This window comes from Glycine soja, chromosome 15, assembly GCF_004193775.1.
Source record: "Glycine soja cultivar W05 chromosome 15, ASM419377v2, whole genome shotgun sequence".
NCBI classification, from domain to species: Eukaryota; Viridiplantae; Streptophyta; class Magnoliopsida; order Fabales; family Fabaceae; genus Glycine; species Glycine soja.
In genome coordinates, this window is record NC_041016.1 from 10,787,618 (window position 1) to 10,803,141 (window position 15,524).

Consider the following 15,524-nt stretch of genomic DNA (forward strand, 5'->3'; position numbering starts at 1 on the left):
TTTTCTTTATATGTATAAAACAACAACTTATGATGATAATTAAATATTTTGGAACGGAGGAAGTATCGTTGTGATAATGATGTTGGCTAAGAAAAAAAAAACAAACAGTATAATGATGCAAAACAATTATGATTAAATAAATTAATAAACCAAATGTTTACTTGAAAAAACAATTAATTTAAGATTCAAAATGAAAATTAGATGGAAAAGAAAGAATCAACTAGTGCAAAAAGTAACATTTTATCACGGGATAATTTTTACAATTTTATATGCTATTGACTTTTATGCAGACTCCAATTTTAATGAAAGTAAATTTGCTGGGAACACCCATTGACACTTCGTTTTTATTTTTATTTCAATATGATAATTTTGCATAACTTAATATTTTATTATTTTCCATATTATGTTTAGATATTCAATCTTGAATGAAATAAAATTGACAAAGTCATATGATATGGAATGTGGTGAAGCATGTATACTATTATTTGAATATTTATGGTAGAATAAAAAATAATTTTAATATTTAAGAAGTGAACAAAATTATGCAAAAATTAAGGAAAATATATTATATATTAGTTTTACATTGTCATTCAATCACAAATTACTATATATAATAAATTAGTTGTATTTTACTTTTAAAGTCATATTAACGATAAATTAAGATAATAGTATAAAATTATTTTATATTATTAGTGCATAATCATTAAACTTTAAAAAAAATTATTTTATCTCATATGTCCCAAGTTGAAGAACAAATAAAAATATTTAATAAAATAAAATGAAATATTTTTAATCTATATTGTTTTCACTTTAAATTAATTCATTCATTTTATTCCTTTTTATCAGTCCAAACAGAATATTTTATCAGAATATGTACATTTTTATTAAATTGATTAGGAAGTATAAATTCTCAATTAGATGACCATTAAATTTTCAAAATATTGTGGCACTAATTAATTATTGTAGTTATAGCAGCAAATTTATTTGTTGGACATTGCCCGACTTCACTCTTAACAAATATGAAAAAAAAAATATTTTGACTTTGAAAGTGTTTCCCTGTAATTATTTTAATCGATTTTATCAGTCCAAATAGAATAATTTTATATTTTATCAATGACCTCTTAACTTCTATATCTGAATATATATTCCTAAAGTAGGATGTACACATTTTTTTTACAGCAGGAAGTATACATTCTTAATCACGGGGAAACCATTAAATTTTCAAAATGTAATGGGCACTAATTATTGTAGTTAATTAGCAGAAAATTTATTTGTAGGAGTTTACCCGATTTCCCTCTTCTAACACGTATAAAAAATAATTATAATCTTATCTTTTATCTTTTAAAGTGTTTCTCAATAATAAAAACCATTGACAAGCAAGTAATTCAACACATATCACTTAATAAAGGTCTAGGGTTCAATCTTAAACTTAAACTTAAAATCACAATTAGACGTATCATTTTATCCCAAAATCAACAAATCTAGCATAAGAGAGATGAATCGAGAGTCAAATAAAATTAACAAATACCTCCCGGTTTAAAAATAAAAAAAAGTGTTTCTTAAGTAAATTTAAGATTACCCATTGCCAAATTTCATAAAGATTTTCTTTTGAAAAAAATAGCACTATAGCTTAAAAATACATATTAATTCAAACTAAAAATTTGTCAAACAAAGTTACTTATACGCAATCCCAAAAATATTATTTTATTAAGAAAGTCTAGCTAATTAATTAAATATTATGCATGAGTGATCGTTAACTCACTAGGGTAAATCCAGTTTTGCTCCTCCGAATTTTAAAAATATCATTTTAGTGTTTTAAATTTGAAAAAAAAATATACATTTTTAATCTCGAAAATACTAACGGCATTAATGAAACTGCTTATGTGGCTAACAGAGATCATGTCAACAATTAGCACATGAAATTTAATATGACACGCTAATATAATTAAATATCTTTGAGGTTATGTATTAAAAATAAGATTTGTCAAATGCAATTTCTAAAAAAACTAAACGTGTCTTAAAAATAATTCATGTTGAATAAATAAGTTCTAGTCAAAGAAATACATTATTTAAGATAAAACTTGACTTTAGGTATTTTTATCTTCAGCAATAAATATTTTAAAACAAACCTTACAAATCGTACCTCCTGGCATTGTGATCACATTCAATTGGCTTGCCAAGAATTCTTTGATACGAGTGAAATTGGATTAAATTTTTTTAAGTAAAGTTTTACGTTTTGTAAATGATAAATATGAGGGAAGAATTCAATATAGGTGATCATTTAAGTTTTTTGTTTAGAAAGAATTAGTTATTAATAAAATTGATAAATATTTTATATAATATTTTGGTGTAAGATAATTTTTATTGAGCCGACTGAAATTGCATATCCAAGCCTTACACTTAATATTATTAATTAAGCTAAAATAATCTCTTTACATGTATAAAATGTTAATTAAAAAATGGCATTCAATTGGATTAGTCGATATTTAATCTAAGATATTTAGGTAGTATTTTAATTCAATTATTAAGCCAACACACCGAATAGTTGGGCCAGTTGTCGTCTGCCACGTCTACCATTTGGCCCAAACAACACTATGGCCTATTGCCAAACGAAAGAAGTTTTGTGATTTATTTGGGTAAATTTTTTTAGAAGTAATTTTTTTAAAAAATAAGATAAAAAAGTGAAATAATTTTTTTAATAAGTTAAAATTAACTTTTTATTAGCTAATCATGAATTAATTTTTAATTTTTTCTCATTTTTTAAAAAATTATATGAAAAGCCTTTTATATTTTAACTAATAATTAACTAAGATAACTCATTTTAGTTGACAAGTTCATTTCATTTATTCTTCTTAATTGTTGTCTTCTCTTAAAATGCTCGCATAAAAGTTTATCCAAAGAGGCAATTAGATAATCATCATCTTCACATTTCAGCACTCACCAATTGACCTTGGCCTGAAATCAAACTCTTCTCATCTTTATGAGAACATTTCACAATTACTACTTTTAGGTACGTTCTAATTATTTTTTAAACCCTGCGTGGATTTCACAACTTCTTCCTACAACTTATACAAATAGAAAACTATTTCTTTTTCTTTTTTGTTTTAATTCTGGATGGCTAGTACTGTAGAAAGAAGGGCTAATCATAAAGATAAGGATTAGATTATGTGTCTTTATTATTTTAGATTCGTTGGTCACGATCTGAGTCAATGATCAAATTTAAATTTTTTTAATTCAAATCAGCTGGTGGAATTTCTGAAGATGCTCCAATTTTCATTGGTCAAATAACTTTTTCAGGGATAATCGAATTATTCATTCATTACACACACAAATCAACTTTGAACAATTGAATTTTTATGTGCGCGGAAAACTTAATTAGTACGTGGACTTATGATACATATTAGAATTGGTCAGAGTCAGAGCCTACTGTGTATATATTAAGTTTAATGAAACTCTGCTATTTGTCTACGGCTTTTGTGGTGAAGGTGCTGAGCAGATCAATATCTTTATTAATTACGAAAGTTGACTTCATTAAACACGTCATGTAACAACAGTATTATCTCAATATGATTGTGTCTTGTATGTATATATGCACTTCGTATAATTAACTTTTAAGTCATTTTTGAGGTTATATTTATTAATTAAAATCTTCAATCGCCTTTCAGACGGTATTGAAAATATAGTACTATATATATATTATGAACTCGTATACATATGCTTTAAAGTCACGTGGGATTTTATATTTTAAAATATCCTTTCAAAACTAAAAAACACAACATTATGACAACACAAGCGGTATTTCTTGGAATTTAATTGTCCAAGAAGTTAATAATGAAGCTGATGTTTTGGATAAAGAAGGTTTAGATACTACTAGCAGTTTCCATGTGTTTTGAATATGCTCCCGGATGTATTTCTGATATTTTGATAGCTAAGTGAGCTCACATTTTGTTCTCTGGAGTTTAGTCCTCTTTCATGTACTTCAAAAAAAAAAATTAGAGGATAATATTCCCATTCTCCTTTCTTTTTCAATAATTTTCTGGTATGCATTTTACAACTATTTATAATGCAACTAGTCAAAAGAAAATTCGTTTAACCATCTCAAACTATTTTTTTTTTGCCTTTTCAAGAATATTTAATTTTCTTAATTGCCTATCTCTTTTAATTACTTTTTCTATTTCTATTTTTAAATAAAATCTAATGTAAAAAAAAAAGAATGTCGATAGTTAAAAATAACCTTTTATCATAATCTAAATTTTTCATTGTAAATCTAGAAAAAAGATTATAGGCTTAAATGTTAAATAATCTTTTTGTCTCTCCAAAAATAAGGAGTTTTATTTTAATTCTTTAATTTTACTTTTAATTTAGACCTCGTAGCATATTATTTTATTTTATTTAGTTTTTGTCATTGGTGAATTTTGTTAAGTGTCTAATGATTAACATTGATGATATCATCATTGTGTCATATTAACAAATGATGATGACGTGATGGCATCATCAGAATATATTTAGTCAATAAATGATAATGTTATTGTCATAGTATCATAACAAATTAAAAGAATAAAAAAAAAGGGCATAATTTAAGTGACTAAAAAAAGTGTTATATTTTTAAGGATTAAAAACAAAAACAAAAAGATATTTGCAAGTACTAAAAACAAAAAAAGTTACAAAGATTAAAGTAAATAAGTGTCATATTTATAAAAGGATATTTAAATATTAAATTAACACTTAATTGATAACTTATGATTAATTGTCAATATTCAACAACTATAATTTGACAACTATTGATCATTGATGGATAGCTAATGGTCGACAAAGTAACTTGGTTTTGGAATTAGAGACAAAAGAGGTTTTGGTTATGGAATTTAAGGATACAAATGCAAGATTTAAAGATTGATTAAGTCATTTTCTAGAGAATTAATTGGGGCCTAACACAAATAAACCTAAGGTGACCTACAATCAAGACCAATTTGGAAGAAGTCAAAGCAGGAAGCAAAGCCTACACATGGGATGTAGTTGGAAGCAATTTTTCAAGTCAAATTATCATATTGTCATGGGCTCCTAAAAAAAGTAGTGAGTAGTTAACATATCAAAAACTTGTTGAAGTTGATTATACGATATAAATAGAAAGAGAAAAAAAAATCACAGTATAATCAATATCTTCAATCAAATCAATCCAATTTTTTTTTTTTTCAAGTTTTCTGTCTTTATTTATCAATTAAATTTAACTTAATGCTTAAATATCTTTCTTGCAAATATGACACTTTTTGCTTTAGTAATACATTATTTTGTCTTTAATCCTTGTAAATGTCCTTTTTTTATTTATCCCTGAAAATATTTCAAATTTTCTTTTTATTTTAGTCCCTAATGATGTCATCATGATAACATGACAATTTTAATGAGATCATGATTTGTTGACTAAATATTTTTTATGTCATCATCAAATGATAATGACATCATTTGTTGTCATGGCACAATCATGATGTGCTTATTGTTAGCCAGAGTTAATGGTTAACGAAATCCATTAATCACGTAAACTAAAATAAAATAAAAATGAAATTTTTGGGATTAATTTAAAAAATAACTTTAAAGGACTAAAATTAAAATCACTTATTTTATAGGGACTAAATGAATATTTAAGTTAAATTTATATATCAAAAGATATTCATTATAAGTTTTAGGAAAATTTGTAATTTTAATCTTTCAATAATTTCTAATTCACAATTTTGGTCTCCAAGTTTTTATTTTTACAATTTTGATTCCCTATTTTAAAAAATTTACAATTTTAATTCAAACTTCAATTTTACATACATTTATTTCTATTTTTCTAAATAGATGAGTGAGGATTTATACCTACAAACTTTTTATATATTAGACATGGTCTTACTCTTTAAAAAAAATATTTTTATTTTTTGTTAAGAGTTGTTTAAGGTTGAATTGAGATAACCAAGGATGTTTTTTACTTGAAGGAAATTTGTAAATATACTTCCTATTTTATCCTTTTCAATTCTATGTTTTACACTAAATTCAAGGAGTAAATGCCATTAATTCTTTCTTCCACATTTAACATTTCCAATTATGTATTTGAGAGAAATACTAAAATTTCATCAGTTGTTGTTATCATATGAAGCTTTTCCTTCTAAATTAAGATTGAGATTCATAAAATAAAATAAAACAAAAATACTACTTCTTCGGTCTCAAAAAAAGTGCTGCATTTAAAAAAAAAATATCACAAAATAAGTGTCACATTTAATTTTTCAATATAACATTAATTGCTCTTTTTTATTTATATTCTTAATCAATATCACTTTAGTTTTTTATTTTATTATTAATACTACTCTATTTCATAAAAAAACACTACTTCCGTTTCAAAAAAACTATCATATTTGAAAAAAAAATATTCCAAAATAAATGACGCATTTGATTTTTAATTGTAACATTAATTATTATTTTTCATCGATGCCCTTAATCAATGTTACTTTAGTTTTTTATTCTATTATTAATACTACTTTATTTTATCTATTTAATAAACTTAGTTTTATAAAATACAATTCTTTTTTATGTATTTATTAACTTTTTTTTGTCCGTGTAAAATAATGCATAACGATACTTATTTTAGGATGATGAGAGTAATGAATTTTCTCTTATTGGGAATTAAGTTTTCTGTTTTGGAAGTAGATGTAAAGTGTTGTTTAACACCTCAACGTAAAAATGTATTTATTATCTAACTTGGGAGTATATAAAAATAGAGACAAGGGTATAATTAAAAAAATTAATATCACCTTGAGCTCTAAAAATGACAAATAAATAGAAATAAAATATTTCAAAAATTTGACTGTTAAAAAGAAACGAAAGGAGTAATAAATTATTCTCGCAAAAATTGAATTCATCATTAAATTAGTTTCTTAAAAAAAATATATATGGCATTTACTTTAGTAGTTTTTTTATAAAGACAAGTATAATAAATTTTTATTTTAGATTTTTGAAAACTAATTTAGCAATTTATTTCTTGGATAATTATCACACACATATGCAAAGAATGTTATAAGTTCCTTGTAAGAATTGAGAAACTAATAAATACAAATTTTTATTTGAGTAGAATTAAAAACAGTATTTTTTGAATTTGAGAACTAAAATATAAAAAAAAATATTGGGTGACTAAAAGAACACTAATAAATTTTCTCTTATTTGGAAATTAATTTTACTATTTTGGTAGTAGATGCAAAGTTTTGTTTAATTTCTCAACGTAATAGTATTTATTAGGGTAAATCCTCATTTTTGTCTATGTGTAATTTGAAAATATAAAATTTAGTCTCTGAAAGTGTAAAAAAGTATGATAAATATATTCGGCCGTTAACTTTCATCCGTCATCGTTAATAAAATAGTCTACTTGACAGAGAGAGACAAATTTGTCAATGAAAGATTGTCAACATGACCATCTCCAATTGTCAACATAGGGGCATATTTGTTATATAATATTTTCTTAACTTTTCATTTTTCCACTCCGCTTACAAATGCATCCCTAAAAAATAAAAATACAACATCTAGTCCTCAAAGGTGTAAAAGGTGCGACAAACAAATATATCTGAACGTTAACTTCCATCCGTCACCGTTAATAAAATAGTCAAGATTCGAAAAAGTAAAATATAAGATATATTTATCTTTTATTTATAGTAAATTGTGACTAATTACTATAATTTGAAAAAAAATTGTAATGATTCATACACTGTTATAATATTTATTTGGATAATTTATATTGTGACGGACAAATTATGATTGGTAATTAATATTATCATTATTATTATGTTTATTTTAAATTATGTTTGTCAATATATTTTTTAAGTGATTATTGTAATATTATGTTTGTAACGATAAAAAATGACAAAAATTTATCCTAAAATTATATTTTTATCCTTAGATGAAACAAAATATTTGGTCTAACAAATTAGTTCAATAAAAACATACTGATATTTATTTTCAATAAAAAATTAGGAACATTTTCATCCAATAATTATAACTTATTGATATTTTGGTCTATGAAGCATTCTGACATTTAGGTCCAAAACAAATTATTGACATTTTTCTTCGATAAAAAAAATATTGATATTATTCATCCAACAAAAATGATATCTTGCTGATATTTTCATCCAATCTAGTCAGTATGACCACATTGGTAATTATTTCAGTGACAAATTCATCTTTTTGTGTCACATAAGTTATTTTCATCTTTTAGGAATGTAATTATCAGCGAATTACACATTCAGTTACAAAAGTAACTATTTATCCAATTTATTATCTAACTTGAGAGTATATAAAAATAATTAATCTTCATAAGGGTATAATCGAGAAAAAAATAGAAAATGACACACAAATAAAAAAATATTTTAAAAGTCATTAAATTAGTTTCATTAAAATTATTTGACATTTACTTTAGTATTTTTTTAAAAAATGCAAGTATAATAACATTTTATTTTAGATTTTTGAAAACTAATTTAGTAATATTTTATTTGGATAATTAACACGTATGCAACAAATGTTACAAGTTCCCTTCTTCTAAGAATTTGAGAAACTAGAAAATACAAACTTTCATTTGAGAAGAGAATTAAAAAGAGTATTTTTTGAATTTGAGAAATAAAAGATAAAAAAATTTATTTGGTGACTAAAAAGAACACACTTTCAAGGAAACCCAGAAGAAATCATTTAAGTAGATTTAGGTACATTATTGGCACAGGAAAAATGAATGAACTTTCAATCAATTTCATTTCGGGAAAAAAAAATGGTATATCAATAACAATGAAAGAATAGCTCTTGTTTTTCAGTCTTCACACAACTACTCACCCACCTCCAAAACTATAAGCAAAACCCAATTTAACAAAAGTGTTCTCACAATTTAGCAAAACACAATTTAACTATAAGCAACTTCTGAATTGTGTTCTCAGAAGGAGCTCTTGATGGTCTTGTAACGGTACAGTACCCTCTTCTTCTTGTTTGAAGTGTTCTCTATTGTGAGGACAACTTTCCCTGGTTCACTGTTCATAAAAGTGTTCCTAAGAGGCCATTCTTGTGAACCCATTTTCTTCCCTTTTTGAACAATAACCGTGTAAGAGCCCTCATCAGTTGGAACAAACTCCTCCTTGTAACTCACCTCCCAACCGAGAACAGTCAAATCCCAGCACAAAGAGTTTCCAACCTGTTGAGATGATGCAACAAGTAACAACCTTTTGAGTCCAACACTCTTATTTATAAAGCTTAACAACGAATAGGATTACAAAAATGTAGTTCTTTATATATTTTTGTCATTGTTTTCAAATCAAAATTAAAGTTTTAATTTTGATAATCCACATAAGAAAGGTTTGCAGCATTAAATGTCATTGTTTTCAAATCAAAATTGAAGTTTTAATTTTGATAATCCACATAAGAAAGGTTTGCAGCATTAAATGTTATTATCACTGTAAAACTCCAATTTTGGTCAGAGAACTACACCAAAAACATCTAAGAAATTAGTTGGCACCTCCAATGCAGGAACCTCAATGGTTGCAGTTGATCCAGCCTTGAGAATGAGTTCTGAAACAGCACCATCTTGGGAAGAGAACTCAGAATCATTTTCCCTCTTGAAACCACCATAGTGAAGTGGGATCTCCTCAATTGGAATGTACCTTTTTCATACAAAGAAATTAACATAATTAATCGAATGCTATTGAAATAGCCAATGGACAAAAATGGTTAAATTATGGATGGGATGGAATAACATACTTGGTCAATGTTTCAGTGACCTTGTTAGGACGAGCAACCACAAATTTGCTCTTTGTTCTTTGGGTTAAGAAGGGGGATAAAAGGGCATTGAGAGCATAATACCAGAAAGGAACATTGATGAAAATCTACAATGAAACACAAACACATTTATCAAAATTAGAACATCAAAATAGCATCACATTATATGACCAATTCAGTTTAAACAAACAATCAATTCAAAAAGGAGCATTAAAGGCAAAGAACTTACATTTTTTGCCACCATTTCTGGATAATTGTCCTGCAACATTGCAAGAGTTTGTTTTGTGGCAACCCTAAGCTTTGAAGGACCAGGGGAGTTCTTAAGGTCATTGATTTGAAGCAATGAAGACACACCACCTGGCTTCAAATTGAGCTTCTGAATACCCTTCTCCATCAACTGGCACCTCCACCTCAAGAACTCACTGCGCTTCTCCTCGGTCCCAAAAGTCTTCTGGTAAAGCTCTTCACTTTCAAATGCACCAAAGATGTTGTAGCACACAGGGTGCCCCTCGTGGTCAACACCATTCATGTAAGCAGCAGAGGCCAAGTCAGAGCCAAAATCCTCATCCACAGCAGAATCAATCTTTGATTCCTTCCTCCACTTAAGGGTCTTCTTCAGCATCTCAAATGCATCATTAACTTTAAATTCCCTAGCCCTCAAAAACTTCAACAGAACCACATCAACACCTTCTGCACCTTTGCTTGGCAAAAGAGGCACCCCCCAAAGAGACACATCATTCTCCTCTACGTCAACCTTTTTCTCCTCCTCTTCTTCCTTCTCTTCACCTTCATTTTTCTTCTCTTCATTCTCTAGCAAAGCCTCCTTCTTTGGCTCAAAAAGGGTGTTCCCCAAGATAGCTTCCTCAAGCTTTGACTTGAGTTCACTCAAAGCCTTTCTTTCAAACTCCTTGAGATCAGAAAGGTAGTTGCTTTCTTCCTTGTAAGAAGAGCTTTTCTCCACCATTTTGGGTTTGGATGCTTCCACTGATGACTCTCTTGGTTTCACATTTTCTTCAGCAACCTTCTCCTCTTTCAGGGGCTCAACAGCAACAACAACCTCAGCTGCTTGTGTCTCCTCTTGAGCCATAACCTCAGCAGTCATAGTTACAAACTGAAAACAAAAACAAAAACACAAACAAAAACAAAAACAAAATGAAAACTTGACTTGAGACAAACCAGAACCTTAAAAAGGGGTGTAAACGAATGAAAAGAGCTTTTATCAAGGAAACACGTTACACACAAACCTGAGTTATGAACAGAAAATAGGGAAGAAACTACTAAAAACAGGTGAGTGAGTATCTGAATGTGTTATGTTTGTAAGAGTGATGAGTTGTGACTTGTGAGGGTAATATATAATTTGAAATGTGAGAAAAGGAAAAGGGATGGGGCCCACCAACGGTAACATAAGTGGATCCAACACAGAGGAGCCGTTGGGGATTCTTTTTCCCGAGATGTTGTTTTGTTTTGCTGCTCTGGAAGCCATCAATTTGGGCCCACCACTTTTATAACTAACTATGCTTTTAGGGACAGCAATCACAATCATACTCTTTCTTTACTAGTATTTTTTTTTGTCTCAGGTTATTTCTCTCTCTCTCTGAATATTCAATTTTGTAGAATTTAATTTGTATATGAGATTAATTTTGATATATTATCAATATAAAAAAATTTAACTTATTAATTAAAAGGAAATTATTTTTAAGTCGATTTTCAAAAATATTATAAATATAAATAAACTTATAATGTATAATAATATGTCATTAGATAATATTGTGCAAAACTTTCATACTATTTGAATTCCAGAATTTTTGTGTCTTCATCATCTATATTTTTTTATTGAAAGTAATCATTTTTGTTTGAGCAGGATAGTAATATGGAAAATAAATTTTTCCTCCAAATATTTAATTCAAAATATAACATCAAGTTAGTTGAATCAGACAGTCATCATTGTTATTTGAATCAAGAATTTAACACAAGAAAATGAGTTTATTTTTTCTTATTGCATTTCAGGTTTACTTGTTTGAAGTTCACAATGAATGAAAAGAGTAATTATAAATAATTTTCATGTAACGTTTCAATGTTTTATATTAATTTATTTATATATATTTTTGTGATACAATAAATTTAAAATTAAAAAGTTAACACTTTATTTTAAATTTTCTTTTTAAAGTAAAAACATCTAACTTTATTGAGTTTATGAATACCTATAAAGAAGTTAAAAAAGGAATTTTTAAATAAGGTGTAAAAGTTTTTTAACTAATTCTCTTACTAGCGTTAGTTAAAAAGTTTATTTAAATTGACTGTGGCAATCAAAAGAACGAATCCTTGATTTCCTGGGTGATTTGCAAGAGGTATAAAAGCATAGGCACAAGAGCACACTCACTATGACTGTGAACGTACAAATAGAAATATGCTTGTGTCTACAATTAAAACTGAGTTTATAATGAACAGGTGCTTTAATTGTTGCTTTAGCTTATAATTTATTCCTTTCACCATGTGAAAGTTCGTTCTCTGGTTTGAGCTGAAATGTCACATGTGAGGTGTACTTTCATTTCATGCCTAAATTTAACCTGGAGTGTTGGGAAAAGGACTTTTGATAAATTTGGTATTCCAAATGCTGAAAGAAACAAATGCAAATTAAAAGAAGACAAATAATTTCCCATGTATTTTTAGCAATAATAATAAACACGTACATTAACAAAGAGAAGTTAAAGTAAAAACATAACAATCAAAATTGGTACTTAAATCCGATTATGCATGTGCATGACTTGTTGTCTGTGAAAACCTTCTGATGTAAGTAGAGTTTTGTGCTAGGAGAAGGAGAATTGAGGTAATCTAACTTAGATTGTTAGATCTTTTGTATATGTACACCTTCTGCATGTAGCTTTTGCTGCAATCATATATAATACAACTTTGCCTTTTAAAAAAATAATAAAACCGGCCATGACTAATTAGTTTCCATCTCTTTTAGGCATTTCAAGTCAAATGGCCACTTTTTCTAATCCCTTGGTATAATAATACTAGTGATTAAAAAAACAAATTAAAAACCTCCTGATGCATAAGTTAAACAGGTGAAAAATAGAAAAATTGTCATTAAAAAATTATTATATCAAAATTACAAAAAAAATCACTACATGAGAAAATTTTTATTATTTGCTCTCTTTAATCTATAAACTTGATATATATGATAGGAAAATCATAATATAAATAAACAATAGCCATTTTGCATGGAAATAAAAAGTTAATTGGAGTAATCATATTGTTATGCCCAAAGTTCAGGTATAGGTACTCAATAGGTGAAAGTAAATTATAGACTGTAAATTTCACTCACAATGTAACGTCATGAGTATAAATTTTGAAGGCAAAATTGAGAAGAAAAAAAATTATCTAAATAATCTATGCGGAATACTGATTAAGTCTTTTTTTTTAAATCAGGTCTATGACTAATTCCACGCCTACCAAGAGTTCCCGTTCGTTGTATAATCTTGAAACGTGGTACCTTATGATTAGCAAAAATATTTGCTCCTTAGTTTAACTTGGTCTTTAAGCACTTTGCTTAGTTGGCCAACGACAAACCATAACGTGGTAGATTTGTCCCTGAATGTCACAGATATGGATGGATTCGATTTGTTTGAGAGAACAATATTTTAATATTTCAAGACAAAAATATTTTTAATAGTATTTCACTCTGAATTATTGCACTCCATTTATCAAATTCCAGTTTGGAATCATTCATTCATGTTAGTTTTGGGACATAGTCAACCATGCATCAAAGCTGGAAGGAGCTGTTTTTTTTTTTTTTTCCTTCTTGCTTTTTTCTTCTTTGGCTATGTGAGTTGTGATTTGGTACAAAAAGAAAAGGAAAACAAAAGATTAGATTGTGTTAGGACTTCTGCAGAATCTCTGCAAAAATATGGCAAATATTCGTCTAGACATCAATTAGTTGTTCACTGTGACCTATGTGATTGGACGGTTGGAAATATACGAACAAATATATTAATACATACAAGGATGACTCATTAATATATATATTCCCTCAAATTACGAGTAGCTTATGAGTAACCATATAATGATCAGATTATTTCTCCCTTTTCTCATATTTTGGAGTGCATAGCTACGTACTAACCATTATTGAAGTTAATATATGGACTAAACTTTAAAAGGGGATTTTAATTTCTACTTTTAATAGCGAGCCTACCATTTTGTTCTTAATCTCCATTTTTGTTCTGTTCAAGCAACTATTTCTGATTTATATTAAATTTGATTTGATTCAGTGGATCAAGATTCTAATTATAGCTGAATATTAGATGTATCGTATGCGCACACACAAAAAAAAAAAAAACACAAAACCATACAAAAATACCATGTTCGTGTTGGTCTACAATGGACACCAAAAAAACAGGATTTCTTCCAAGATTAAATAGTTTGAAGTACTTAGTTTTGACTACTGTTTGTTGTAAATGTTATGGTGAAAAATAACCTCTCTCTCTCACACACACAAGTTCAATCGAAAACTAGGTAAGTGGTTTTCTGTTTGACCTACTCAGTGAAAATGATTATTTTGACGTCTAACTATTTTCCTAATCTATGTTGAAAGATTGTTAGAAAGGTTAATAACAATCTTATTGATATAGTAGTGGTGAAACACAACAAAACATGACCAAAACAAGTGGTTGCACCCACAAAATCTTGAACATTTAAGAGAGATTTGGTAGAGTAACAATATAAATAGATAGAATATATTTGCATGAGAAGGGAATCATAGTATTTATAGTTGAGAGCGGTGACAATTGCCAACCCCAACAGATTGATACCAATTAGCAACTGCATCTCAATGTGAAATGCACGAATTAAAGTGTTAGGATGTTATTAATTATTGGTTATAGGATCAACAACCAGAACTGATCCTATTCCTATTGCCTTCTCATAGTACTTGGTGTGACAAACACAATGGAATGTAAAGTGTTTGGAAACTTCTAAAGAGACATTACCTCTTAAATATCATTAGATTGTCCCTTTAATACATGTTTACGTGGAACAGTCAACACACGTTGAGAATTCTGTTTTTCCATAACTGAATTCTTAACAGATTCTTTTTGTCGTTTTTCACTTATTTAGTTATTTAAAAAATATTTTTAATTAGGAAAATTACTTTTTCCTTTATTTTTTTCTCTTATACAATTTAAAATATTCATTTTGATTTTTTAATTGTGAAATTTTACTTAGTGAAGTAATTAAAATTTTAGTTTTAATGTTATTTATGGAGGTGACTTTTCGGGTTTTTTTATATATATTTTTGATGTTTTATAGTTCAAAAATTAGTTAAGTTAGATAGTTTTTATGCAGATGAATCTAATATTATAAGTTTCACACTTTAAATCGGTTTAAAAAAGACTTAAAAAAGGTATCTCAAAACTAAAAAAATATATGTTTTGCACTTTAATAGTTTTCTAATGATTTGTTTTTGTATTTTTTTTTTTACTTGTGAATGAGGTTATTTCGTCCAAATAATATATTATTTGCATTATTTTCATGTCGATGAAGGCAAGGATACAACTTTCATGATATCAATTGATATAAAATAGCTTTAAAATCATGGCCTAAAACTTATAAATATATGCACTCTAAAAGTTTATGAGGTATATTTTTGCATTCTAAATGAGATTATTTGATACCAACAATATTCACTCCCACTATTTTTATGTTGATGAATTGGACGGTATAGCTATGATGACTTAAATTGGTTTAGAAAAACTTAT

The 15,524-nt window shown here is 27.4% G+C and overlaps 1 protein-coding gene across 1 annotated transcript; it reads right to left on the bottom strand.

Annotated features, from left to right (window-relative positions):
- Positions 1-8,678: 8,678 nt before the first annotated feature.
- LOC114386319 (patellin-4-like) lies at positions 8,679-11,096 on the bottom strand. Its single transcript, XM_028346284.1, has 5 exons — positions 11,013-11,096; positions 9,998-10,879; positions 9,751-9,875; positions 9,509-9,653; positions 8,679-9,187 (listed from the first exon to the last, which is right to left on the bottom strand). The coding sequence occupies exons 2-5, from the start codon at positions 10,868-10,870 to the stop codon at positions 8,933-8,935; spliced, it is 1,398 nt and encodes a 465-aa protein (XP_028202085.1). The 5' UTR covers positions 10,871-10,879; positions 11,013-11,096; the 3' UTR covers positions 8,679-8,932.
- Positions 11,097-15,524: the final 4,428 nt, after the last annotated feature.

Bases quoted from the DNA above. Each gene is read 5' to 3' on its own strand.
- LOC114386319 (XM_028346284.1), bottom strand. From the start codon at position 10,870: ATGACTGCTGAGGTTATGGCTCAAGAGGAGACACAAGCAGCTGAGGTT. The intron at 9,876-9,997 runs GTAAGTTCTTTG...GTTTCATTGTAG, and splicing joins CAGAAATGGTGGCAAAAAAT to ATTTTCATCAATGTTCCTTT. The intron at 9,188-9,508 runs GTGCCAACTAAT...TCATCTCAACAG, and splicing joins TTGAGGTTCCTGCATTGGAG to GTTGGAAACTCTTTGTGCTG.